Raw genomic sequence first — 27977 nt, 5'->3', positions numbered from 1 at the left:
GATCGGGTTACCATGGTAACCAGGGACACAATGCGAGCTGAGGCTGCAAAGTGAAACATACAGCCAGCTCCCAACACATTAAAACACATTGCATCAATTTAAAAACACATTAAAACACATTGCATCAACTTAAAAACACATTAAAATATACTGCAGCAACATACCTCCAATTATTAAAGCCAGGTCGCTACCCCCGCCCCTAGCCCTGGCCGAAGGGCTTGCCGGTGCGCTGCACCGCCCAACCCTGGCCCTGAGTGCCTTGCCATGCACTCCCCCGCCCGACCCTGGCCGCGAGTGCCTTGCCATGCACTCCCCCGCCCGACCCTGGCCCCTAGTGCCTTGCCAGTGCGCTCTCTCACTCTAGCCCTGGCCAAAAGGCATGCCGGTGCGCTCTCCCATCCCAAGCCCAGGCCGAAGGGCTTACCAGTCTGCTCCCCCGCCCCTATCCCAGGCCAAATGGCCTCCTCCTTCTCGGTCCCGCATCTAACTACACCTGAAAGGCTTCCCCCCCCACCCCCTCTCCCTCCCCCCCACCCCCACCTCTCTCTCTGCCCCCCCTCCCACACCCCACCTCGCTCTCCCCCTCTGTCTTACTTTTCCTGTTGCTGCTGTCTGGGCATCTGCTACACTTACTTGCGCCGATTTCCTTACTTGCGCTGATTTCCTTACCTGCACCAATTTCTTTAACTCTCCAGAAGGTTTTCTGCAGAGGCCACATACGCTGGCCTAAGCAGAACTGGAATAACCCCCAGCTGGCCAAACTTGCCTAAATGGCCAGAATTGGTGCGGGTTGCAGGTTACGCCCCCTTTGGCTGAAAAAAAAACGTACCTAAAAATTCGTAACTGAGTTACACCGGTGCAAATTGATTTGGGAAATCGTTGCTTTTTTAACTTAGGCCAAAAAAAGCAGCCTGCTCCACAAAAAACACGCAAATCACTGGGGAAAATTGAGCCCAATGTTTGGAAGGTAAAGATGCTGAAGAAGCACAAGTTTGAATTGGGCAAACTGATGGAGCATCAGGGTGAAGGAGGAAATGCCTCCAGCAAACCATTTGGTGAAAAGACTGGTGCTAAAATATGTAGGGTTAATGGATATGAACCTCATCATGCCCAAGAAACTGTCTTTAAAAACTTATATCATAAAATATCTCATTCATGAAAAAAAAACCTTACCTTTATATATTACATTATTACAGATAGGAGCCGATTAATGCTGTCTTGTAATAGCAAACGTCAGAAGAGCAATTTATTCACCTGAGAAGCGCACTCCACTTTAAGAGAGCAAGCACCCAAATGGTTCAAGAGGCCCTCCAGTCATAATAATGGCCTGTGTTTCCTACTTGACAACAGTGACTACACTTTAAAAAGTCTGTGCTTGGCTCTTTGGAACATCCTGAGGTTGCTCCAAATCTCGTTTACCCATCACCCCTGTGCTTGCTGACCTGCACTGACTCCCGGTCCAACAAAGCCTCAATTTTAAAATTCTCATCCTTATTTTCAAATCTCTCCATGGCCTCACCCCTCCTTTTCTCTGCAACCTCCTCCTGCCCTACAAGCCTTCGAGAACTCTGCGCTCCTCCAATTTTGGCCTCTTGCGCATCCCTGATTCTAATTGCTCCTCTAATGGCAGCTATGCTTTCAGCTTCCTTGGTCCTAAATTCTGGAATTTGCTCCCCTCCCTAAACCGCTCTGCCTCTCTATCCTCCTTTTAAGAGGCTCCCTAAAACCTATCTATTTGACCAAGCCTTTGGTCATCTGTTCTAACATCACCTTCTGTGGCTTGGTGTCAAAAATGTTTTTATTGATATTACTCTTGTTAAGCACCTTGGTGCGTTAAATGCACTATATAATGTAAGTTGTTAAAAGGCATTATATAAATTGAAGTCTTTCTTTCTATAAATGCACTGCACAACATAAGCACTTTCTTGGCACTGATGATGAGATCTTGTTTCTATTTATTTTTGGAGCCTTAATAATAGGAGTGCATGTGCCCACCCTATGTTCCCAGGTCACTGTCTGGTTGCATTGTGGCATGTTGAGTGTTTAGGGTGATCAATATGTCAAATGCCTGAACATCAATATCAGGGACCCTGCTTGCTTGATGGGCATTGATGCTATTATGTAATCTGCCCCATAATTAATTACTTTGAAGTGTAGCTGCCTTGTTAAATTTTATTCCAATACCCAAAGGAACAAAGGGTGGGTTAATTATGAAAGTATTTAAAAAGGATTATGGCTAATAATGCATTTCATTGTATTTATAAAACTATAGATATACAACGGGAGAAACCTAATTACAGTAAATTAAAGAGGCTAGAAGTGGTGCAGATCAGACCCAGTTTATTTCACAAATGACTAAGGAGTGAGGAAGTTACAGAAGGTTTCCTACCGTTAAGTATCATTGGTTTGGCATTTATATCTGTTATCGGGGCAACTTTGTTCAAAATTTGAAAAATGAAATAAGTTATAATTATTATTGAGGATGTTTTAATACTACATAAATGATTGTGAGTGTTCTTCTCACTCTCCATCTTGGCATCACCAACAACACTCCCTTTATGTTGTATCTTTACTCGTGGTATATATTTTTTTAAACCAAAGATGAAAGATCAGAGGTATAGTCTACATTTAAACAACCATAATGCGTGAAATATCAGTTCTGCAAGGCAGTTTGACCGTAAACAATATTGCTTTGCTTTTTCGATAACTAAGATTAAAGCGTACACGCACGATAAAAAAAATAATGAGTCGAATTCTAAGCTACCTTTCGCCCCAACTGCAATGATTCCAAACATCATCATCTGCTGCTAGAATCTCACTCCATTTGATGTTGTGACGAAGCTTTCAAAGCCGTGGACTTATCCAGACAGCAGGGAAGAAAAGAAAGACTCAACAGAAATGCAACGCAAAATACGTTTTCACCGGCGTGGGTCCCAACGTAAACAAACATGTTGCGTCAGCTCATTTAAAAAACCCACATCTGTATATACCTAATCGCAATTACAAATATTAAAAAGGCACAGCTCCCTCCCAGAATATGAATACATATCTAAAGTGCTGAGACCGAACAAATCATTTGTTTCTTATGGAACGCTGTTCTGCCTAATTCCGTTTCGGATGAAGACGGAAAGCTTCCCAAAACAGAAAGATAAGCCGGCTTGACAGCCCTCAGCCAGGCACTAGGAGTTCCCGTTTCAGTGATGATTGATTCTGGGCACAAAATCTGAAATTAAACGAATGTTTGTAGAGTTTAATAAGGACGTTGTTAAATTTAAACACATAGCTTGAAAATCAAATTAACTAATATTCTGTAGATCTATCAGCAACTATTAAATACGTTTGAGAATACTTTATTTATTCTACTCCACAATCATAACAGAAATGTAAGTATAAATATATAGAAAATATATATGCTCAACGTAACACATTTAGGACCATATACAGTAATTATTGATAAATGTGTGTCTCCATGCCTATATATGTTTTTAAAAAATAACGTGCTAAGGATATGCAATGTTTGGTGTATATACGGGCAGCCTGTATCCCGTTGCAGCAATGATGATGTAGGATGATTGATGTTTGTCACTGCCAGTGTCACTTGTGTTGTCACTTGGACCATCAGACGAGCGCGAGAAAACGTGGCACTTCTTGGCTAATTTTTAATGATCACCTGACGATGGGGCTTTAGAACCAATACTGTTTTTTTCCTATGGGATTGATGTACAGTAGAAAAGCTCTTATTTGCACATGAGCTTGGTGGTAGATTTGAGGGCCTGGTTTTCGAACACTCTTTTCCTCAGGCGGCCGAAGGCTGCGCTGGCGTACTGGAGGCTGTGTTGAATCTCCTCATCAATGTCTGCTTTTGTTGATAAAAGGCTCCCAAGGTATGGGAAATGGTCCACGTTGTCCAGGGCCGCGCCATGGATCTTGATGACTGGGGGGCAGTGCTGTGCGGTGAGGGCAGGCTGTTGGAGGACCTTTGTCTTACGGATGTTTAGCGTAAGGCCTATGCTTTCGTACGCCTAAGTAAATACGTCAATTATGTCCAAGAGTTCAGCCTCTGAATGTGCGCAGACGCAGGCATCGTCCGCGTACTGTAGCTCAATGACAGAGGTTGGGGTAGTCTACAGGGCTGCAGTAATACACGCCCTCCTGTATGGCTCAGAGACATGGACCATGTACAGTAGACACTTCAAGTCGCTGGAGAAATACCAGCAACGATGATTCCACAAGATCCTACAAATCCCCTGGGAGGACAGACACACCAACATTAGTGTCCTCATCCAGGCCAACATCCCCAGCATTGAAGCACTGACCACACTTGATCAGCTCTGCTGGGCAGGCCACATTGTCCGCATGCCAGACACGAGACTCCCAAAGCAAATGCTCTACTCGGAACTCCTTCATGGCAAACGAGCCAAAGATGGACAGAGGAAACGTTACAAGGATACCCTCAAAGCCTCCCTGATAAAGTGCAACATCCCCACTGACACCTGGGAGTCCCTGGCCAAAGACCGCCCTAAGTGGAGGAAGTGCATCCGGGAGGGTGCTGAGTGCCTCGCGTCTCATGGCCGAGTGCAGGCAGAAAACAAGCGCCGGCAGCGGAAAGAACGTGCGGCAAACCTGTCCTACCCACCCTTCCCCTCAATGACTACCTGTCCCACCTGTGGCAGGGACTGTGGCTCTCGTATTGAACTGTTCAGCCACCTAAGAACTCATGTTAAGAGTGGAAGCAAGTCTTCCTCGATTCCAAGGGACTGCCTATGATGATGATGATGATGATTTGCACATTAATCATACAATTGGCAAACCTTCCTAGAAGCATTAGGGGCAGTCTAAAGAAAGATTGGATTTATATAGTGCCTTTCACGACCACCAGATATCTCAAAGCGCTTTACAGCCAATGAAGTACATTTGGAGTGTAGTCACTGTTATAATTGGGAAACATGGCAGCCAATTTGCGCACAACAAACAGCAATGTGATAATGACAAGATAATTGAGTGATAAATATTGACCAGGACATGGGGATAACTCTCCTGCTCTTCTTCGAAATAGTGCCATAAGATCTTTTACATCCACTTGAGAGAGCAGATGGTTTAAAGCTTGGTTTCATGTCTCATCCAAAAGATAGCACCTCCAACAGCACTGTTGGAGCTCCCTTCGCACTGCACGGGAGTGTCAGCCTAAATTTTTATGCTCAAGTCCTCTGACTCAGAGACGAGAGTGCTATCCACTGAGCCATCTGAAAACTTCTTTCAGGTAAAGCTTATAATGTGTATTAGAAAACCTCCATGGTGTTGTCTACCATAATTGAACATTGGTTGGGCATGAAATAAAAAGGAGAACAGAAGCAGGAGCGGGGGTGCTAGAGTGTAGGCTGGGAGTTTTTTTTTCAGCCAGAATGAGAATTGAACAAAACAGTAGAAAGAAAGCTTGCATTTATATAGCAACATTCACAACCTCAGGATATCCTAATGCACTTTACAAACAATGAAGTACTTTTGAAATGTAGTCACTGCTGTAATGCAGGAAACGCGGCCGCAGAGCATGTATCCAGTCATCCTGGTTAACACTTGCCACTGGATAAAGGCCTAAGGTGGGCAGCGGAAACATAACAAAGACATCCTCAAAGTCTCCCTGATAAAGTGCAACATCCCCACTGACACCTGGGAGTCCCTGGCCTAAGTGGAGGAAGTGCATCCGGGAGGGCACTGAGCACCTCGAGTCTCAGCACCAAGAGCATGCAGAAATCAAGCGCAGGCAGCGGAAAGAGTGTGCGGCAAACCAGTCCCACCCACCCCTTCCCTCAACGACTATCTGTCCCACCTGTGAGAGTCTGTGGCTCTCATATTGAACAGTTCAACCACCAAAGAACTCACTTCAGGAGTGGAAGCAAGTCTTCCTCGATTCCGAGAGACTTCCTATGATGATGAAGAGCTCTGTCAAGCCCGTGTGGTGACTGATGTGCAACAGTCACCACACGTTAAAAAAATCCATGCACAGGCATCTTCTACCCCTTCAATTGGAGTTCAGGACTCGAACATCGGGTCTTTCATTGAAACATCTGTGAACTCATGTGGAAGCAATTCATCCTCGTTCGAGGGACCACCGCAGGAAACGTGGCAGCCAATTTGCACTCAACAAACAGCAGTTAAGTAATTGGCCAGATCATCTGTTTTAGGTGTTGGTTGAGGGATAAATATTGGCTAGGATATTGGAGAGAACTGCTCCGCTCTTGTTCGAATAGTGCTGTGAGTTCTTTTACATACACCTGAGAGGGCAGATGGGACCTCAGTTTAACGTCTCATCCAAGAGACGGCACCTCCAAAAGTGCAGCACTCTCTCAGTACTGCATTGATGTGTCAGCCTGGATTATGTGCTCAAGTATCTGGAGTGGGACTTGAACCCACATCCTTCTGACTCAGAAGCGAGTGTTACCATTGAGCGACTACTGACAGTAAAAGGTAAAAAGACACAAGGGCCTCCATTGCGAATGCTCTCTTGTTGACAGCGAACACTGACCATGCAGATATGGGGCAGATATGGTGGCCGGGAGTTCCTCAACATAAAACTTTCACCGGCCATGCGTGACTCCCAGAATCTCAGTATAATGTGCATATCATACGCCAGATGATAAATCTTGTTTTATCATTCTTGAGATTTGGGCGTCACTAGGAAGGCCAGCATTTATTGCCCATCCCGAGTTGCCCTGAGAAGGTGATGGTGAGCCACCTTCTTGAACCGTTGCAGTCTGTGTGGTGAAGGTGCTCCAACAATGCTGTTACATAGAGAGTGCCAGGTTACTGGTGTAAAACAATCATTTTTTAAAACGGAGAAAGAAAGCCAGATATTTGATCCTTTGTTTTGATCTGAAAGTTAGAAATAATTTGCAGCCTCTAATTTACCGTAGGAATTTATAAGGAGCCACTATTACCTGGATTCCCACAGGGAATATCTGAGCAGAGGCCTTAAAGGGATAGGGTTAGCTGCTCAGCGCCACAGCTGTGTTCCATACACTCGACTACGTCAAGATTGACTTATTTTTGGACATCTCGACTTGCCCATTTGTTCCTATAAATTACTGGCAAGTGATCTGGCAAGTCTTACTTATCTTCAACGATCATGTCTTTTGGAAAAAAATCCTTTTCTGTATTTTACTGTTTAAAAAAAAACCTGCAGTATTTATTACAATGCATTTGAAACGCAGTATTTTCAAGAAGTTCATTGTTTCCATATGTCTAACATTGGCACTATATACTGCAGCATTTAATCAGGAACTTCTAAGCCTTCAGTTTCCTAGTGGAACCCAGAAAAGCCATTCCTCACTTTCAAGATAGAAATTCCTTAATAGACATTTAAACGTGTTTATTTATACAAATTTAACCTGACAATGCTATTTCCATCATGTCTCACAAAGAAAATCCAGATGCACCTCACAGTGACAAAATTCTTTGGAAAACGCTGTGAATTGACTTTTGCCACATTGCCTCATACGTGGATCGACCAGAAGTGGTGCATGCGTATTCCGAGGCTGAGCAGTTCCGGTAACTGGCGAGTCTGCGTGCAGCAAGCACATGTGAATGTGAATGTGAGAGTGAGTGAGTGAAAATGTCTGTAAAATAACCGGTTTAAATAGAAACACAAACCGGAGGCAGGAGGAGCGCAGTGCCATTGTTGTGCGGTTCCTTTAATTCTCGGTATAAACTCCAGCGTGCAGAAGCAGTTAAGCAAGCCGTTCTGAAATCTTCGGGGTTCACTTGGGGATTGGTAAAAATATTAAAGGGGTTGACCAGAGTGTGCTTAGAAGCGCTTCGAACTTGTAATATTTCTAAGAGGCAAAGTGCGCTTCTGACTGAGGCGTGGCCAGTGTGGCGCCTCGGATCTCGCAGCAGTGGTGTGGCACCTCATCTGATGCAAACACTGTCCCTGCAGACTGAGAGAAACCGCTCAATTTGTTACTGTGTGGCTTTTTCTGCTCTTTATTTTACACAGCTGGTTTTGTGTCTGGATTTCAGTCGTGATGTCTAGAGGAGGCCGCGGCAGAGGGCAATTCACTTTTAATATCGAAGCGATCGGCTTTTCCCGAGGCGTGGCGTTACCTGATACTGGAGGCCAACCTCTCCCTTTATTTCCGGTAAGTGTTAACAGGTTTATTTTAAAGGGGCAATGTCGCCACAGGCAAAATGTTGGGCCTGTCTCATGATGTAACCCGCAGCGAGCCAATCTGTCGCTGGATCGCAGATATCAACATCCTCTTCTGACTCAATTCCCTTTAAAAGGAAAACGTGTACACCACCTTTATATTCAGGACCAGCATTTTACACCTAACTTCCTAGGAGTAATCAAATGGATATCTATGTTTCCCGCACTCTTCATATCCGAGCCCATTAACTTTTGCGTGCAACCGGTCTAATTGCATAACAGCAAAACGAATCACTTAAACTCCCTTGTAAACTTTTAGGCCATCTGATGGCGTTACTGAGGGTACAATTAAATGGATAGGAAAATCGAGCGGGGGTGTAACAGGTGGCGGACCCTCTATCAACCGTTTTACGCTCCCGTTGATGTTAAATTTTGCCCCGACTGTGTGTCTATCGTGTTAAAGTAACTTTTAAGACCCTTCATTTTTTTGAGTGCAAAGGTGAAATAATTTAACTGTCGGCATGATGTCATTCAATTTACTAGTGATCAATGTAATGAAGACTGAGGTTAACATGAAAAACCCATGTTGCAAAAGTTCACACGGCATATAAATCAGATGCAGTTCATTTTATGTTTTGGCCAGTGGGTGGTACTGCAGTTAGCATGCTCAAAAACACTCTTGTAAAACTATTCAATCCTTTTAATGTTTAGCATTTGCAGTGTGACTGTTTCGCTGCAGTTTATATAAATGGCCACACAAATGTTTGCACAAATTAAAATAATGTATGCTAGTTCAAAAGCTTAGTACAGATGAACCTTGATGCATTCACTGGTTCATGTCAGATGTTATTGGCCACTGCTTCATTATGAAGCATCATTGACTATGTTGTCTCGACTTCATTCTCTTGAGCAGAAGCATCATTCATATATAACACAATCAAATCTAACAGCAGTGGGAGAGATGGGCTGTAAGGCTTAAAGCTACGCTCAGCCATCAGTGAGGTGTGGTTACCATTCTTGAGACATTTTTGATATTCTTGATTTGCATGTTATTTCACTTGTGATTTTCCTGTTTCATTTTAAAGTGTGTCTCCCAAGTTTTTTCCCTCCAAGTGAAACAAAAGAAATCAAAATTTGTATTATGTGCATCTATACCTGCAACCAAAACACTCAAAACATGTGAACAAATAGAAAATGCAAGAAATAAAAGGGTAGCCATGTCTAACTGTGAATACAACTGCATGAACTATATACATCATAATTGTGTCTGTTTCTTACCCTCTTGTACGCATTTCATTGAAATTATACAAACAAATGTGGAACCAAATACATAAAGGGTTATCATCTGAAGAAAAAGCTTCAGGATGGGCAAACTGGGTGTGTTATACGAAAGATGGTTCTGATGGGAAAATGAGGTCACTATAAGGTATGGCATCTAGTTTTCTTTAGTGACATCCTCTGCATCAACCGAAGTTGGTCCTCAAATTGTACTGCTTTGAGCATCCATATATCTGATATTGGCCCACAGACTGCTGAATTCAGCCTTCTTGTTGCTGTTTGGGGATCAGAAGTTGGAAAGGATTATCGGGAGGATGTAGGCGAAGATGATTGGGGGGGCCCGGGGGGGGGGGGGACTTTATTGAGTTGCTTGCCAACTGTCTACTTCAAATTCTAGGTTGTTTGCAGCCTAGACTAGTCTTCAACATTATTCAAGAAGATAGGGTCTGAGAAGAAAAGAGGTTCTGCCTTCATCTGTAGTCTATTTGAATAGGCTGTTTTGGCTAAGATCTAACTGAACAGTCCAAAGGTAGATTACAGGTTTTGTTACTGGAATATTTCTGTCTTCTGAAAATAATTAATACTTTCAACTTTTCTGTGGGCAATTGTTTAAATATGACATTTTCTGCTGCTCCTCTCCACCTTTCCGGTGTAGGCTTTTGCTGTACCCATGTGTCTCCCATGGCCAAGAGGTTGATCTTGATCCTGGATCTCTGATAATGATGTTCTTCAGGCAGCCGCTAAAAAGTGTCGCAAAACCATTCTGTAATGAATACAGGATGGTTCTGAAGGAAGGCCTATGGGGCTGACTGCACAGAAGTTGTGATAAGTGCCTTTGATAGCTGAAATTTAGGGAACTGTCAGATATGGAAACAAAGCTTTCAGCTTTAACACCGAAGTCTGTCGATCACATTTTAGTGTTGGTACCAATTGTTTGGCTGGTACCAGACTAGAATTGGATTGTAAAGTTAAGGTGGATTCTGGTTTTGTGGTGTACGGATTTGATGGATAGAGGTCTGAAGGAGGTTTTTCATAATTATCTCAACTCTGCTAATTAAAGAAGCTCTAAGATGCCCAGAGAAGATACCACGCAACAATTTTGTGACTGACTCTGGGGAGTGCTGAGCCTAATGATGTGATCTTGAAACAGTTTCTCTTTCCAAAGTCCTTGCAAAATCATGATGAAAGGGCCAAGTAGAAGCTGCAGAAATTGATGTCATGTACTTAAAATAAGAGGGAGGATAAGTATTAAAATAATAAAGACCATCCTAAACTGGAAGTATGCTGTGGCTCTTAAGAATGGGCGGGGGTGGGAGGGTTGCAGGTGCAGCGGCAAATGGGGTAAAAGGAACCTCTTGATGCAAATGGCATCTCCCCTGACATTGTGACATCAAACATATTCAAAGTTGCCTGTTGCAGTCTCACTATTGGTGACCGTGATCGAGGATGCCACAAAAAAGAATGCTGTTCTTGGCTATGGGTGTTCTATAATTGTAGTAGAACACATTTATTCAATCCGATTGTAAACAGAACGTGTATAAGACCTGACTAATGAAGTGCCCTGTCGGGTGGTTTGGCAATCTTTGGCACTCACTATTTACTGATCACAGTTGCAAGCAATTGGTGGTACACACTTGAAAGGTGCTACAACTTTCCTCATAGGAAGAGGCAGTGAGAGAGGGGAAATTAGTGGGAATGTTGGTTACTGGGCAGCTCACGCATCTAGTGAACTCCTCAGTAGTAGCACGGGTAAGCCCAAGACTCTGGTTGCGTGACCTTTCTGTGTTACAATTCGTTTGTGGATGGGGGAGAAAATGTATCCTGGAAAAAAATAAAAGAATTTGTACCCTCAATAAAAAAGGGTCCAGATTAAGATTTGGTTGTGGCTTGCTTAGTGAGCAAAGTATTAAAAACTGAATTAGGAATTCTGTGCTGGAATGAGATTTGGTATAATGAAAATTCATGTTTGAATCAGGTATGTGCTTGTCTGGTTTCAGCTATATTATTGCCAAATGTACTTGTACTATATGATAACCTACATTACCAATCTGTAGCCCACAGAATTTAAGCCTGTCCCCTTGAATACAGGGGAAGATGTAAACTACATCCTAGCCTTGAAGCAGGAGTTAAGGGGAGCCTGCAAGAAACTGCCATACTACATTGAAGCTGCCATTGTAAAGAAAGGTAAGAAATAGTTTGTTGTATATACATGTAGGCAAAGTCTCCATAGATACAGCTGCAGAGGAAGCTACAGAGCTTTATAGGTTCGGAATATTGGCATGTAAGTACACAGAATTTGCAGCACAGAAACCGGCCATTTGGTGCCAGTGTTTATGCTTCACACAAGAATATTACACTTCCTTATGACATTGGCGGGGTGCAGAAGGAGTGGAAAATCTGTATTTTCATGTCTGTGTCTGTCCTGGGCTTTGCTTTGGATCAGCGCTGGAAGCAGAAGAGGCTTGCACTACTCCATGGCACAAGCTTCATTAAAATAGATATTAGGGGAGTATCCACGCCCCTCCAGAAATTGTGCATCTTTGTGCCATTGCCACAGTATTCGCCAAATAAAGATTGAGCAGGGGGCTGTGCAGCAGTCCTTAAATCTTAAAGGTGTACTCATTCTTATTTGTTTTGCTAGTTTTTATTTGGGCTTTTTTTGATTTGTCAAGAGTCTTGGAATTTCTGTGTTTCTTGCTAATGTGGAGTGGAGCGGAGCAACTCTCTGGAGACATGTATTGACTTCTACAATCCAAAACATCCAAGGCAACTTCGCCCACACCTTGGCAATCCCTAAAGGAATCCCAGTAGCTCTTTTTGAGAAGGAGGAAATGGACCAGAGGAAGGGGCCACAAATGAGTCGACAAGAGGCACCAAGATGTGGACTTTTCACCACCCTTTGAGCAGCAATATGTAGAATAATTAGGTTATGTTACTGGACTAGTAATCCAGATGCTTGGACAAATTATATAGATAATGAGTTCAAATCCCACCATAGCAGTTTGTGTATATATATAATATATATGCCCTGTAGGTTACAGCACTTTCACTGCACATCCAAGTATTTTTTAAATGTGGTGAGGATTTCTGCCTCTACCACACTTTCAGGCAGTGAGTTCCAGACCCCCACCACTCTCTGTGAAGAGATTTCCCCTCGTATCTCCTCTAAGCCTCCGCAATTACTTTAAATCAATGCCCCCTGGTTGTTGACCCCACGGCCAAGGGAAACAGGTCTTTTCTGTCCAGGCCACTCATAATTTTACAAACCTCAATCAGGTCTCCCCTCAGCCTTCTCTGTTCCAAAGAAAACAGACCACATCTCCAATCTTATAGCCAAAATTCTCCAGTCCAAGCAACTTTCTTGTAAATCTCCTCTGCACCCTTTCCAGTGCAGTAACATCTTTCCTGTAATGTGGTGACCAAAACTGCACACAGTGCTCCAGTGTTTTATACAGTTCAAGCATAACCTCCTTGCTCTGTTATTCCATGCCTCAACTAACTAAGTATTCCATATGCCTTCTTAACCACCTTATCTACCTGGCCTGCTACCTTCAGGGATCTGTGGACCTACACTCCAAAGTCCCTTTGTTCCTCGACACTTTTCAGTGTCATACCATTTAATGTGTATTCCCTTGTTAGACCTCCCCAAATGCATTACCTCACACTTATCCAGATTGAATTCCATTTGCCATTTTCTGCCCACCTGACCAGTACATTGATATCTTCCTGCAGCCCGCAGCTTTATTCTTCATTATCAACCACACAACCTATTTTAGTGTCCTCTGCAAACTTCTTAATCATACTCGCAACATTCAAGTCCAAGTCATTGATATATACCACAAAAAGCAAGTGATCCTGCAGAACTCCACTGGATACAGCCTTCCAGTCACAAAAACACCCATCGACCATGACCTGTTGCTTCCTGTCTCTGAGGCAATTTTGGATCCAACTTGCCACTTTGCCCTGGATCCCATGGGCTTTTACTTTTGTGACCAGCCTGCCATGTGGGAGCTTATCAAAAGCTTTGCTAAAATCCACATACAATACATCCTGCGCACTGCCCTCATCAACACTCCTTTATACAGTTGTGAAGAAAGGTGAACGGTTATGTGTGTTTATAGGTATGGCATTGCAGACCAGTACAAATGAATGAGAGGACTTGTACCTTGGCAAATGTCTTGAGGATCTTCCTTCTCATAACTTCAAAGATTGCACTCTGTTCAGACCAGCTGCATGTTGCTGAAGAGAATGGACATTGTACCCAAAGATGGTATGTCTCCTTGCCTGCACCTCCTGCAAGGTGCTCAGTAAAAGCAACATTCCTGTCTGCATCATGACAGTTGCCAGACTTTGTAACACTTCCACTAAAGCTCTAAAGCTGCTCTCCATATCATCCTCACCAGGAAAGGACAGTGCACCTTTTCAGGTCTGAACTTCTCCAGAAATTGTTACCTCTGAGCAAAGTGCACAGACAGTGCAGTATCCATATGCTAATATATGGCAGCGCAGATTCTAGAGAGATTCCTTCAGCAACGTGGTTTTGCAAAGTGCACTATGCAAAGCGGTATACCAGGGGCACAATGTGAGAGTAGGATGTAGAGAAGTGTGTTTAGGAGGGAATTGATCCATCTGTGAAATGGATATTGGGTATTTTACAGCTGACTATTTTAATGTGATAATTTACATTACAAAATTATTTGAATAATTTTGTTTGAGAGCCTTAAGAAATTGGCAAGACGCAATGTTTCCAAAACAATATCCTAGCACGGAAAAAATGCAGAGTGATACTCAAAGCTGCTTTGGAATAAGAGCAAAATACCATCTCTACATATTTCTACATATATCTTAAGGACTCAAGTGAAAAAGATCAGCAAGATCATAAAGCTGAGCTTAAATAGTATAAATTTTGTGGAACTATCCTATGTGTGCTGTTTGCTGGTGAATTATCACAGAACAAGCATTCTGTTCCATGATAAATCAGTGCCACACCAGACATTTTTTCCCTCCTTAAGTTCAACTGACAGTCTGTGCTAGCTTAACTGATTTCAGTTGAGGGGATGTGTTTGTCCCCATCATCATCATAGGCAGTCCCTCGGAATTGAGGAAGACTTGCTTCCACTCTTAACATGAGTTCTTAGATGGCTGTGCAGTCAAATACGAGAACCACAGTCTCTGTCACAGGTAGGACAGATAGTCGTTGAGGGAAGGGGTGGGTGGGACTGGTTTGCCGCATGCTTTTTCCGCTGCCAGCGCTTGATTTCTGCATGCTCTCGGCGATGAGACTCGAGGTGCTCAGCGCCTTCCCGGATGCACTTCCTCCACTTAGGGTGGTCTTTGGCCAGGGACTCCCAGGTGTCAGTGGGGATGTTGCACTTTATTAGAGAGGCTTTGAAGGTGTCCTTGTAACGTTTCCACTGCCCACCTTTGGCTCGTTTGCCGTGAAGGAGTTCCGAGTAGAGCTCTTGCTTTGGGAGTCTCGTGTCTGGCATGCGAACTATGTGGCCTACCCAGTGGAGCTGATCAAATGTGGTCAGTGCTTCAATGCTGGGGATGTTGGCCTGGAGGAGGATGCTAATGTTGGTGCATCTGTCCTACACTTGGCCTTTTGTGCCCCTAGTGGGGAAATGAGCCAGGGTTCCCATTCCTGCTTGCTCTTCATCTATGCCATTTGAAAATTCATACATGTGGATGTTGGATGAAGACAAAATCTGGTTCAGCTGTGATGCTTGTTTTGCCTGGTTGAATAGTCTACCAATGTTCGCTATCTAGGCTCAAGCATGAAGAATGGCTGCTTGGACAAGGTATTGGAGGACACCCAGCACATGGACTGTACCTCAGCGTGAGTTGGTACCTTTTAGCACGGGTCGGGGGGGGGGGAACGGGGGGGAGCCTGCTGTTTGGTTCTAAATTGGATAGACATCAGGGAAGGATGGTAATGAAAAATAACTCCTCTCATGGGTAAGTTTAATAATCTTCACATTGTGTTGAAAATGAGATTTGCCCTTCATTCCATGGTCATGTTTTGTAGTTTTATTCTGTCCTTTTAGATTAGCCACCAGGTGGCAGCTGAAGCAAGTTGCAGAAGCACAATGTTCATTTTACACTGCAGGGCTCGACCATTGAAAATATTTGAGCACCTTTGTATTTTAGTAAAATAGTTGAAATTGTATAAATGATTTATGTTTCATGTTTCATATTGCAATACCAAAGTGAAGTAATAAAGGATGAAGTGTTGATCAGATTCTAAACATTGTGACTACTTGCGTTCGTATATAATTCAAATGTGAAGTTCCATAGTAAAGCAGATTTGAAAATTTAAATCAAATAATGTTACATTCAAAGATATATCTTTCATTTTAGATGTTGAAAGATATGCACACAAGTATCAAGACAAAGATAGCAACAAGAAATGGACACCAGGTAACTACAAATTACTTTATTTGTGCTTATTATTGTGTGATCCTTGAATTAGCTGCATGTTTGTATTTCTCTACATCTAATGTATATTGTGTTTTACTTTATTTGTATTGCCTTGTATAATCTACCTATTACATATTTTTTAGCATCTTTAATCAAGTTAATCATGTGTCACTTTTCTAGAAAATCCTAATCGACCGATCATAATCATGTAACCATTCAGTGTGCTTTCATTGGTCAGTTTTAAACATGTGACAGTTCTGATTCTTCCAAGTCTGGAACAATGCCAATAAAAGTAAGGACTAGAGACAATTTGGTAGATTTCAATTTACAGTTTAAAAGAAATAAAATGCATGTTTATAACCCAATACCCACTAGACTTACACTATTAATGAACATTAGTTTTAATGCTGCAAACCCTCTTCTTCAAGAATTCCAAACGTTTGGCATCTACCTGCCTGAGGGAAATAACTGTTTTTGCACCATTACTGATCTTACTGTGACATGACTCATTGTGATGTAGTGACAGAACATGCACTGGTGATCCTTTATCTGTCAGAGAGTGATAGAAATGAACCAATAGCAGCAGCAGATAACAAAAGTGGAAAACATAACAATAAACTTGGCCTGATGGAGAGGTTACTAGGTATAGCTGAGGTAGACCACCTAATCTGGCCTTAGTCTAGAATCTTGTGAGCAGTATTGTAGGAGATACAAGTAACATAAGTTTCATAAAGTAGACTTACTGATGCATTAAGGCTTTTGGATCCCCTGAACTGAGCCACCAATGGGAATTATTATCTGCCGTTGGCTGGTTAGCTTGCAAATGATCCAGTGACATCTGACACCAATTTGCAGGCAGACTAGCCAGGAAAATGCAGCTTTGTTATCTGTGATGTGGAAGAAGAGAGTTTCTGCTTTCCAAGTTTTCAAAGACCACATCAGGGAGTTAAACTCATGATTGTCACCTTGTAGACCTTTTCCAACAGTCTATCGACTCGGGATCCGTTCCTATGGGCTGGAGGATAGCTAATGTAACACCACTTTTTAAAAAGGGAGGGAGAGCAAAAGCGGGTAATTATAGATCGGTTAACCTGACATCAGTAGTGGGGAAAATGTTGGAATCGATTATTAAGGATGAAATAGCAGCGCATTTGGAAAGCAGTGACAGGATCGGTCCAAGTTAGCATGGATTTATGAAGGGGAAATCATGCTTGACAAATCTTCTGGAATTTTGAGGATGTAACGAGTAGAGTGGACAAGGGAGAACCAGTGGATGTGTATTTGGACTTTCAAAAGGCTTTTGACAAGGTCTCACACAAGAGATTGGTGTGCAAAATCAAAGCACATGGTATTGGGGGTAATGTACTGACGTGGATAGAGAACTGGTTGGCAGACAGGAAGCAGAGAGTCGGGATAAACGTGTCCTTTTCAGAATGGCAGGCAGTGACTAGTGGAGTACCGCATGGCTCTGCTAGGACCCCAACTCTTTACAATATACATCAATGATTTGGATGAAGGAATAGAATGTAATATCTCCAAGTTTGCAGATGACACTAAACTGGGTGGCGGTGTGAGCTGCGAGGGGGACGCTAAGAGGCTGCAGGGTGACTTCGATAGGTGAGGTGAATTGACACATGCATGTCAGATGCAGTATAATGTGGATGAATGTGAAGTTATCCACTTTGGGGGCAAAAACGCAAAGACAGAATATTATCTGAATGGTGGCAGATTAGGAAAAGGGGAGGTGCAACGAGACCTGGATGTCATGTAACCTCAGTCATTGAAAGTTGGCATACAGGTACAGCAGGCGGTAAAGAAGGCAAAAATGGTATGTTGGCCTTCATGGCTAGTGGATTTGAGTATAGGAGCAGGGAGGTCTTACTGCAGTTGTTCAGGACCTTGGTGAGGCCTCACCTGAAATATTGTGTTCAGTTTTGGTCTCCTAATCTGAGGAAGGACGTTCTTGCTATTGAGGGAGTGCAGCGAAGGTTCACCAGACTGATTCCCTGGATGGCTGGACTGACATCTGAGGAGAGACGGGATCAACTGGGCCGTCATACATTGGAGTTCAGAAGGATGAGAGGGTATCTCATAGAAACATACAAGATTCTGACGGGACGGGACAGGTTAGATGTGGGTAGAGTGTTCCCAATGTTGGAGAAGTCCAGAACCAGGGGACACAGTCTTAGAATAAGGGATAGGTCATTTAGGACTGAGACGAGGAGAAACTTCTTCACCCAGAGAGTTGTTAACCTGTGGAATTCCCTGCCGCAGAGAGTTGTTGATGCCAGTTCATTGGATATATTCAAGAGGGAGTTAGATATGGCCCTTACGGCTAAAGGGATCAAGGGTATGGAGAGAAAGCAGAAAAGGGGTACTGAGGGAATGATCAACCATGATCTTTTCGAATGGTGGTGCAGGTTCGAAGGGCCAAATGGCCTACTCCTGCACCTATTTTCTATGTTTCCTTCTATCCCATTCTTAAATGCTATAAATTACTCCAAAGATACTCATTACCAAACGTTTCCTTTCTATATTGATTCATCTTCATACGCAAATGTGTGAATGCCGATTATCCCGAATACCAGTAGCATCAAGCATGAACATAAGAACTTTTGGGAGAAGTGCTGTTATTTAAATCATGTGGTCCGTTATTGTAAGGTGGAATGTTGGCCTTTATTGCAAGGGGGATAGAGTATAAAAACAGAGAAGTCCTGCTACAACTGTACAGAGCATTGGTGAGGCCACACCTGGAGTACTGCGTACGGTTTTGGTCTCCGTATTTAAGGAAGGATATACTTGCTTTGGAGGCTGTTCAGAGAAGGTTCACTAGGTTGATTCCGGAGATGAGGGGGTTAAACATAGAAAATAGGTGCAGGAGTAGGCCATTCGGCCCTTCTAGCCTGCACCGCCATTCAATGAGTTCATGGCTGCACATGCAACTTCAGTACCCCATTCCTGCTTTCTCGCTATACCCCTTGATCCCCCTCGTAGTAAGGACTTCATCCAACTCCTTTTTGAATATATTTAGTGAATTGGCCTTCACAACTTTCTGCAGTAGAGAATTCCACAGGTTCACCACTCTGGGTGAAGAAGTTTCTCCTCCTCTCGGTCCGAAATGGCTTACCCCTTATCCTTAGAATGTGACCCCTGGTTCTGGACTTCCCCAACATTGGGAACATTCTTCCTGCATCTAACCTGTCTGAACCTATCAGAATTTTAAACGTTTCAATGAGGTTCCCTCTCATTCTTCTGAACTCCAGTGAATACAAGCCCAGTTGATCCAATCTTTCTTGATAGGTCAGTCCTGCCATCCCGGGAATCAGTCTGGTGAACCTTCGCTGCACTCCCTCAATAGCAAGAATGTCCTTCCTCAAGTTAGGAGACCAAAACTGTACACAATACTCCAGGTATGGCCTCACCAAGGCCCTGTACAACTGTAGCAACACCTCCTGCCCCTGTACTCGAATCCCCTCGCTATGAAGGCCAACATGCCATTTGCTTTCTTAACCGCCTGCTGTACCTGCATGCCAACCTTCAATGACTGATGTACCATGACACCCAGGTCTCGTTGCACCTCCCCTTTTCCTAATCTGTCACCATTCAGATAATAGTCTGTCTCTCTGTTTTTACCACCAAAGTGGATAACCTCACATTTATCCACATTATACTTCATCTGCCATGCATTTGCCCACTCGCCTAACCTATCCAATTCACTCTGCAGCCTCATTGCATCCTCCTCGCAGCTCACACTGCCACCCAACTTAGTGTCAATCGCAAATTTGGAGATACTACATTTAATCCCTTCGTCTAAATCATTAATGTACAGTGTAAACAGCTGGGGCCCCAGTACAGAACCTTGCGGTACCCCACTAGTCACTGCCTGCCATTCTGAAAAGTACCCATTTACTCCTACTCTTTGCTTCCTGTCTGACAACCAGTTCTCAATCCACGTCAGCACACTACCCCCAATCCCATGTGCTTTAACTTTGCACATTAATCTCTTGTGTGGGACCTTGTCGAAAGCCTTCTGAAAGTCCAAATATACCACATCAACTGGTTCTCCCTTGTCCACTTTACTGGAAACATCCTCAAAAAAATTCCAGAAGATTTGTTAAACATGATTTCCCTTTCACAAATCCATGCTGACTTGGACCTAGCATGTCACCTCTTTCCAAATGCGCTGCTATGACATCCTTAATAATTGATTCCATCATTTTACCCACTACTGAGGTCAGGCTGACCGGTCTATAATTCCCTGTTTTCTCTTTCCCTCCTTTTTTAAAAAGTGGGGTTACATTGGCTACCCTCCACTCGATAGGAACTGGATCCAGAGTCAATGAAATGTTGGAAAATGACTGTCAATGCATCCGCTATTTCCAAGGCCACCTCCTTAAGTACTCTGGGATGCAGTCCATCAGGCCCTGGGGATTTATCGGCCTTAAATCCCATCAATTTCCCCAACACAATTTCCCGACTAATAAGGATTTCCCTCAGTTCCTCCTCCTTACTAGACCCTCTGACCCCTTTTATATCCAGAAGGTTGTTTGTGTCCTCCTTAGTGAATACCGAATCAAAGTACTTGTTCAATTGGTCTGCCATTTCTTTGTTCCCCGTTATGACTTCCCCTGATTCTGACTGCAGGGGACCTTCGTTTGTCTTTACTAACCTTTTTCTCTTTACATATCTGTAGAAACTTTTGCAATCTGTCTTAATGTTCCCTGCAAGCTTCTTCTCGTACTCCATTTTCCCTGCCCTAATCAAACCCTTTGTCCTCTGCTGAGTTCTAAATTTCTCCCAGTCCCTGGGTTCGCTGCTATTTCTGGCCAATTTGTATGCCACTTCCTTGGCTTTAATACTATCCCTGATTTCCCTTGATAGCCACGGTTGAGCCACCTTCCCTTTTTTATTTTTACGCCAGACAGGAATGTACAATTGTTGTAGTTCATCCATGCGGTCTCTAAATGTCTGCCATTGCCCATCCACAGTCAACCCCTTAAGTATCATTCGCCAATCTATCCTAGCCAATTCACGTCTCATACCTTCAAAGTTAGCCTTCTTTAAGTTCTGGATCATGGTCTCTGAATTAACTGTTTCATTCTCCATCCTAATGCAGAATTCCACCATATTATGGTCACTCTTCCCCAAGGGGCCTCGCACAACGAGATTGCTAATTAATCCTCTCTCATTACACAACACCCAGTCTAAGATGGCCTCCCCCCTAGTTGGTTCCTTGACATATTGGTCTAGAAAACCATCCCTTATGCACTCCAGGAAATCCTCCTCCACTGTATTGCTTCCAGTTTGGTTAGCCCAATCTATGTGCATATTAAAGTCACCCATTATAACTGCTGCACCTTTATTGCATGCACCCCTAATTTCCTGTTTGATGCCCTCCCCAACATCACTACTACTGTTTGGAGGTCTGTACACAACTCCCACTAACGTTTTTTGCCCTTTGGTGTTCTGCAGCTCTACCCATATAGATTCCACATCATCCAAGCTAATGTCCTTCCTAACTATTGTATTAATCTCCTCCTTAACCAGCAATGCTACCCCGCCTCCTTTTCCTTTTATTCTATCCTTCCTGAATGTTGAATACCCCTGGATGTTGAGTTCCCAGCCCTGATCATCCTGGAGCCACGTCTCCGTAATCCCAATCACATCATATTTGTTAACATCTATTTGCACAGTTAATTCATCCACCTTATTACAGATACTCCTTGCATTAAGACACAAAGCCTTCAGGCTTGTTTTTTTTAACACCCTTTGTCCTTTTAGAATTTTGCTGTACAGTGGGCCTTTTTGTTCTTTGCCTTGGGTTTCTCTGCCCTCCACTTTTCCTCATCTCCTTTCTGTCTTTTGCTTTTGTCTCTTTTTTTTTTTGTTTCCCTCTGTCTCCCTGCATTGGTTCCCATCCCCCTGCCATATTAGTTTAACTCCTCCCCAACAGCACTAGCAAACACTCTCCCTCGGACATTGGTTTCGGTCCTGCCCAGGTGCAGACCGTCCGGTTTGTACTGGTCCCACCTCCCCCAGAACCGGTTCCAATGCCCCAGGAATTTGAATCCCTCCCTGCTGCACCACTGCTCAAGCCACGTATTCATCTGCGCTATCCTGCGATTCCTACTCTGACTAGCACGTGGCACTGGTAGCAATCCCGAGATTACTACTTTTGAGGTCCTACTTTTTAATTTAGCTCCTAGCACCTTAAATTTGTTTCGTAGGACCTCATCCCTTTTTTTACCTATGTCGTTGGTACCAATGTGCACCACGACAACTGGCTGTTCTCCCTCCCTTTTTAGAATGTCCTGCACCCGCTACGAGACATAGAAACATAGAAACATAGAAAATAGGTGCAGGAGCAGGCCATTCAGCCCTTCTAGCCTGCACCGCCATTCAATGAGTTCATGGCTGAACATGAAACTTCAGTACCCCCTTCCTGCTTTCTCGCCATAACCCTTGATCCCCCGAGTAGTAAGGACTTCATCTAACTCCCTTTTGAATATATTTAGTGAATTGGCCTCAACTACTTTCTGTGGTAGAGAATTCCACAGGTTCACCACTCTCTGGGTGAAGAAGTTTCTCCTCATCTCGGTCCTAAATGGCTTACCCCTTATCCTCAGACTGTGACCCCTGGTTCTGGACTTCCCCAACATTGGGAACATTCTTTCTGCATCTAACCTGTCTAAACCCGTCAGAATTTTAAACGTTTCTATGAGGTCCCCTCTCATTCTTCTGAACTCCAGTGAATACAAGCCCAATTGATCCAATCTTTCTTGATAGGTCAGTCCCGCCATCCCGGGAATCAGTCTGGTGAACCTTCGCTGCACTCCCTCAATAGCAAGAATGTCCTTCCTCAAGTTAGGAGACCAAAACTGTACACAATACTCCAGGTGTGGCCTCACCAAGGCCCTGTACAACTGTAGCAACACCTCCCTGCCCCTGTATTCAAATCCCCTCGCTATGAAGGCCAACATGCCATTTGCTTTCTTAACCGCCTGCTGTACCTGCATGCCAACCTTCAATGACTGATGTACCATGACACCCAGGTCTCGTTGCACCTTCCCTTTTCCTAATCTGTCACCATTCAGATAATAGTCTGTCTCTCTGTTTTTACCACCAAAGTGGATAACCTCACATTTATCCACATTATACTTCATCTGCCATGCATTTGCCCACTCACCTAACCTATCCAAGTCACTCTGCAGCCTAATAGCATCCTCCTCGCAGCTCACACTGCCACCCAACTTAGTATCATCCGCAAATTTGGAGATACTACATTTAATCCCCTCGTCTAAATCATTAATGTACAATGTAAACAGCTGGGGCCCCAGCACAGAACCTTGCGGCACTCCACTAGTCACTGCCTGCCATTCTGAAAAGTACCCGTTTACTCCTACTCTTTGCTTCCTGTCTGACAACCAGTTCTCAATCCACGTCAGCACACTACCCCCAATCCCATGTGCTTTAACTTTGCACATTAATCCTTGACCCTTGCACCAGGGAGGCAACATACCATCCTGGAGTCTCGGTTGCGGCCGCAGAAACGCCTATCTGTTCCCCTCACAATTGAATCCTCTATCACTATCGCTCTCCCACTCTTTTTCCTGCCCTCCTGTGCAACAGAGCCAGCCACAGTGCCATGAACTTGGCTGCTGCTGCCCTCCCCTGATGAGTCATCACCCTCAACAGTACTCAAAGCAGTGTATCTGTTTTGCAGGGGAATGACCACAGGGGAGCCCTGCACTACCTTCCTTGCACTACTCTTTGACTTATGAAGATAGGTTGGGCCTATACACATTGGAGTTCAGAAGAATGAAAGGTGATCTTATTGAAACTTATATGATAATGAGGGGGCTCGACAAGGTGGATGCAGAGAGGATATTTCCACTCATAGGGGAAACTAAAACTAGGAGGCACAGAATAATGGGCCACCCATTTAAAACTGAAATGAGGAGGAATTTCTTCTCTCAGGGTTGTAAATCTGTGGAATTCTCTACCCCAGAGAGCTGTGGAGGCTGGGTCATTGAATATATTTAAGGCGGAGATAGACAGATTTTTGAGCGATAAAGGGTTATGGGGAGCGGGCAGGGAAGTGGAGCTGAGTCCATGATCAGATCAGCCATGATCTTAGTGAAAGGTGGAGCAGGCTCGAGGGGCCAAATGGCCTACTCCTGCTCTTATTTCTTATGTTATTATGTCGATCTTTTCAAGGAGATTTTAAACTAGCCTACCATCAAGGTTTTGAGAACTGGAGGCATCAGTGGTTAGAAGTTCATTGGCAAAAGTGTTGCATTTGGCCTGATTTGTCATATATCACTTCATATATTGAGATCATGTTTTTTTGGAAGCGGGGCGGAGGTCATGGATTATCTATCTGTCTGTTCTGCATTAAGTGAGTGTTTGTTTGGTTTGGACCCTGTCTTTTTAATCCATCTGATTGAGGAGTATGGGAATAAAAAAATGCAATTAAGCACATTCCAGATAGAATGTCTTGTATTTTCTCAGATGGATTAATATCTTATTGTATTTTGAGGTTACATATGTCTAGATTTTCCTCCCAAAAGTTGTGAATGGATGGAAAAATTACCCCTGTGTACTTTAAGGCATAAATTTATGTAGCACTGAAATATAATGAGGGGTTAATTCCTCTGAACACATACCAGACTCTCTTTCCACAAGTCCAAAACAACGTCTTGAAGGTTACACTCGTCCTTGGCACTGTTTTATATTGAGGAATGCTGTTTTGAAGTGTGGAACTCCTTACCTCTTACAATCTACTGTATTTTAAAACCCAAACTGCTTGATTTGCCTCTTTCCCCGCCCCCCCCCCCCCCTCCCCCCCCGCATCTTCTGTTCTTTTCAACTTGCTGGCAATCTGAACAATGGCTGTTTAACATGAGTTTCTTCATTAAAAATTAATTTTAAAATGCTGTGAATTCTAGTGACCTGCATGTTAATTATATGTAATTTAAATGTTTAGATTGGAGAAGACTTCCAAGGGAGCTAAAGCCAAGAATCAAAACGTTAAAAAAAGCAAGTAAGTATGATTTGTAATATATTTGCTGTGTGAAAATAACACCTTTGTTGTGCAAATGGAAGTTAACTAACTTTCACAAATGTTGTGCCCAGTTAAAGTGCCCTCGTCTTAATGTATCTTTGATCTTTCAAATTTCTAGGAAAGCAGAGCATAAATAGTACAATAAGTTTCACAACTGAAAACTACATTTATCAAGTGCTATATTTTTATAATGCTAGATTCATAAAAGAACAGCAGTTTTGGGCATTAAAGCCTTGGAACATTGGCAAGACTGGTCAGATTTTAAAATGTTTTCAGGTCGTATACTGTGACACTGAATGAACATCAGAGCAACATTACCCAAATGCTGGAAGTAGCTTTATTGGTACAATGTTAATCCTATATACAACTGACATAAACTTGAAACTTTATTTTTATTTAACAAAAATTAAGCACTGTCCTGGCCCTCTTTCCCTTTTGAGCACCTTGCCCTGTTCCACCATCATCGCCTCCTTTTTAAAATCATCTTTGTCTAAGGGGCGCCCCAGTCCTTCCCCTCTCCCTCCCTCAGACTCTACACTAAGTGACTCCTCATCCTCAGTGATTTAAATTTCTATCTCCACTACCCTTGACCTCTCTAAATAACTCATGGCCAGTGCTCCAGCCTAACCATCTCGCATGGCCTCTATTCCCATGCTCTTGATCACTGGTAAGGATATCTCTTGACTGCTTGCTTGTATCCCTCACTACCTATATCCTCCTATCCCCTCCCAACCTTACGTAAACACCTTGAGACATTTTGCTATATTAAAGGTACCTTATAAATGCAAGTTGTTATTTTTTTACTTCCTTCTCCAACTGTCCTGGGGGGAAAACTTTGCCTCCAAGGTTGCAACCAAACTCCTAACTGCTTGGCTAGACCCTGGAGTCGTCGTCATCTTAGGCAGTCCCTCAAAACGAGGATGACTTGCTGCCACACCAAAAAGGAATGAGTTCACAGGTGTTTTGATGAAGGACCTGATATTCCAGGTCACGAACTAAATATTGAAGGGTGGAAGATGCCTGTGCATGGATTTTTTTTTTAATGTGTGGTGACCGTTGCACACCAGCCACCACACGGGCTTGACGGGGCTTGGTCCAGTGGCAAGGATTAACCAAGACAACTGGAGACCTGCTCTGCTGCACGGGCCTAGTGCGCACACATATCGCAGTGTGGGCTGGCCTGTGCTGTCTTTGGGTCCTCGCCTCTTCTGGCCCCGAACTCGCGCCTCTCCTGGGCCCCGATCACGTCCCTCTACAATCTCTCGCCACTCCTTCGCCCCGACCTCGCCACTCCTGCTGTACTTCCCCATGTTCCAGTCACCGACCTGCACCTTGATGACGTCCCTCTTCGCTGCCATCGCCCTCCTGCACCTACTCGCGCTGTACCTTGCAGTGGTATGCCGCCACGCTGCCCATGGCCGGCACTCGCCGCTCCTTTTATGGCCCTGACCTGCCGCTGATGGTTTCTCGCAGTTCAGGGCCGCCACGTTGCCCATGGCCGCCAATCACCGCTGATTTTATGGCCCCTACCTGCCGCTGACGGACCCTGTGCCCACTAAACTGCTGACCACCCAACTTCACTTATTGGCCTCTATGCTAGCTGACATTGTTAATGATTCCTTCACCATAGGTACTGTCCCCATCCCTTTTAGAACTGTTATCATTAACCCCCATTCTTCAAAAAGCCCCCCCTCAAATCCACTGTCCTTGCAAACTGCCATCTCCAACCCCCCTTTCCTTTCCAGAGCCATGGAACATGTTGCCTACCAGATCAGATCTTGTGTAACACCCATGTTTGAATCTGTCCAATTGGGATTTCACCTCTCCTCAAAATTGGCTTTAACCAAAGTAATGCCCTACATTTTCTGATACTGGCCATGATGCTTTATTCATCCTCTACCTTTCTACAGCCTTTGACACAATTTGACCTTGTCAATCTTTTCTGTCATCCAGCTCGATGGGCTACCCTTTCTTGGTCCAACTTTTATCCATCTGATTGTAGTCAGAGCATCTCTACTAATGGCTCCTCTTCTTACTTCTGTACTGTTGGCTCTGGAGTTGAAGTAGCTATCATTGGCTCCAGGGCAATTAGAGATGGGCAATAAATGATAGCCTTGCCACCGAGATGTTTTTTTTAAAAGCTGTCCCTTGGTGACACACTCTGATGACTATCAGCTCAACATCGCCATCGCCTAATTGCCCTCCACTGTCTCGGGTGTTGTTAGCTTGCTTGTCAAACAGACCATCCTGGGTGAGCCACAATTTCCACCAGCTAAACATTGGGAACACTGAGGTCATTGTCTTCAGCCATTTAGATTTACTAGAATGGTTCCAGGGATTAGCGATTACAGTTATGTGGCTAGACTGGAGTTGTTCTCCTTTGAGCAGAGAAGACTAAGGGGAGATTTGATAGGTGTTTAAAATCATAAAGGATTTAGATAGAGTAAATAAAGAGAAACTGTTTCCAATGGCTGAAGGGTCGATAACCAGAAGGCACAGGTTGAAGGTGATCTGCAAAAGAACCAGAGGTGACATGAAGAACAACTTTTTTTATGCAACGAGTGTTTAGGTTTTGGAATGCACTGCCTGATCGGGTGGTTGTTACAGATTCAATAGTAGCTTTCAAAAGGGAATTGGAGAAAACATTTCATGGGAAAGAGCGGGGAGAGTAGGACTATCTGGATTTCTCTTTGAGCCGACGTAGACACGATGGGCTGAATGGCAGCCTTCTGTGCTGTACTATTCTGACTCTATGCATTTCAGTTGGGAGGCAGTTTCTGAATGTGATCAGACTTTGGCCTGCACTTGGAATTTGAAAACTCATATTTATGCCGACACCTGACGCTAATTCTGGGCTCCATACTACATCCATGATGTCAAATCTAGCGAGCTTACCATATTTTATATTATTTTCCAGTCAATGAGTTACCCATTCAAAACATTTATTTTCTATACATTTGCATATAGAATTCATTATTGGTATAGAGATGAGATTCTGACTACATATCTGTACCATTACTAAGACTCCCTATTTCCACCTCCGGAACATCGACCGATTCCTTCCCTGCCTCA

General features: G+C 43.7%; 1 protein-coding gene across 5 annotated transcripts in view; it reads left to right on the top strand.

Moving 5' to 3' along the window:
• The first annotated feature begins 7534 nt into the window (after nucleotides 1-7534).
• Nucleotides 7535-27977, top strand: part of polr3g (polymerase (RNA) III (DNA directed) polypeptide G) — a 39727-nt gene continuing 19284 nt past the window's right edge. The window contains exons 1-5 of one of the 5 annotated variants that reach the window (XM_070885090.1): nucleotides 7535-7723; nucleotides 8017-8135; nucleotides 11476-11605; nucleotides 15782-15841; nucleotides 24828-24884. In XM_070885090.1, the coding sequence (XP_070741191.1) occupies nucleotides 8022-8135; nucleotides 11476-11605; nucleotides 15782-15841; nucleotides 24828-24884 (361 nt within the window). In that variant the 5' untranslated portion in view covers nucleotides 7535-7723; nucleotides 8017-8021. Of the gene's footprint in view, nucleotides 8136-11475; nucleotides 11606-15781; nucleotides 15842-24827; nucleotides 24885-27977 lie in introns of all 5 variants that reach the window. The other 4 variants (XM_070885080.1, XM_070885099.1, XM_070885106.1 and 1 more) reach the window with 4 other exon arrangements.

The sequence above is a fragment of the Pristiophorus japonicus genome, chromosome 1, assembly GCF_044704955.1.
Source record: "Pristiophorus japonicus isolate sPriJap1 chromosome 1, sPriJap1.hap1, whole genome shotgun sequence".
Lineage (NCBI taxonomy): Eukaryota > Metazoa > Chordata > Chondrichthyes > Pristiophoridae > Pristiophorus > Pristiophorus japonicus.
This window is presented reverse-complemented; position numbering and strand designations above follow the sequence as displayed.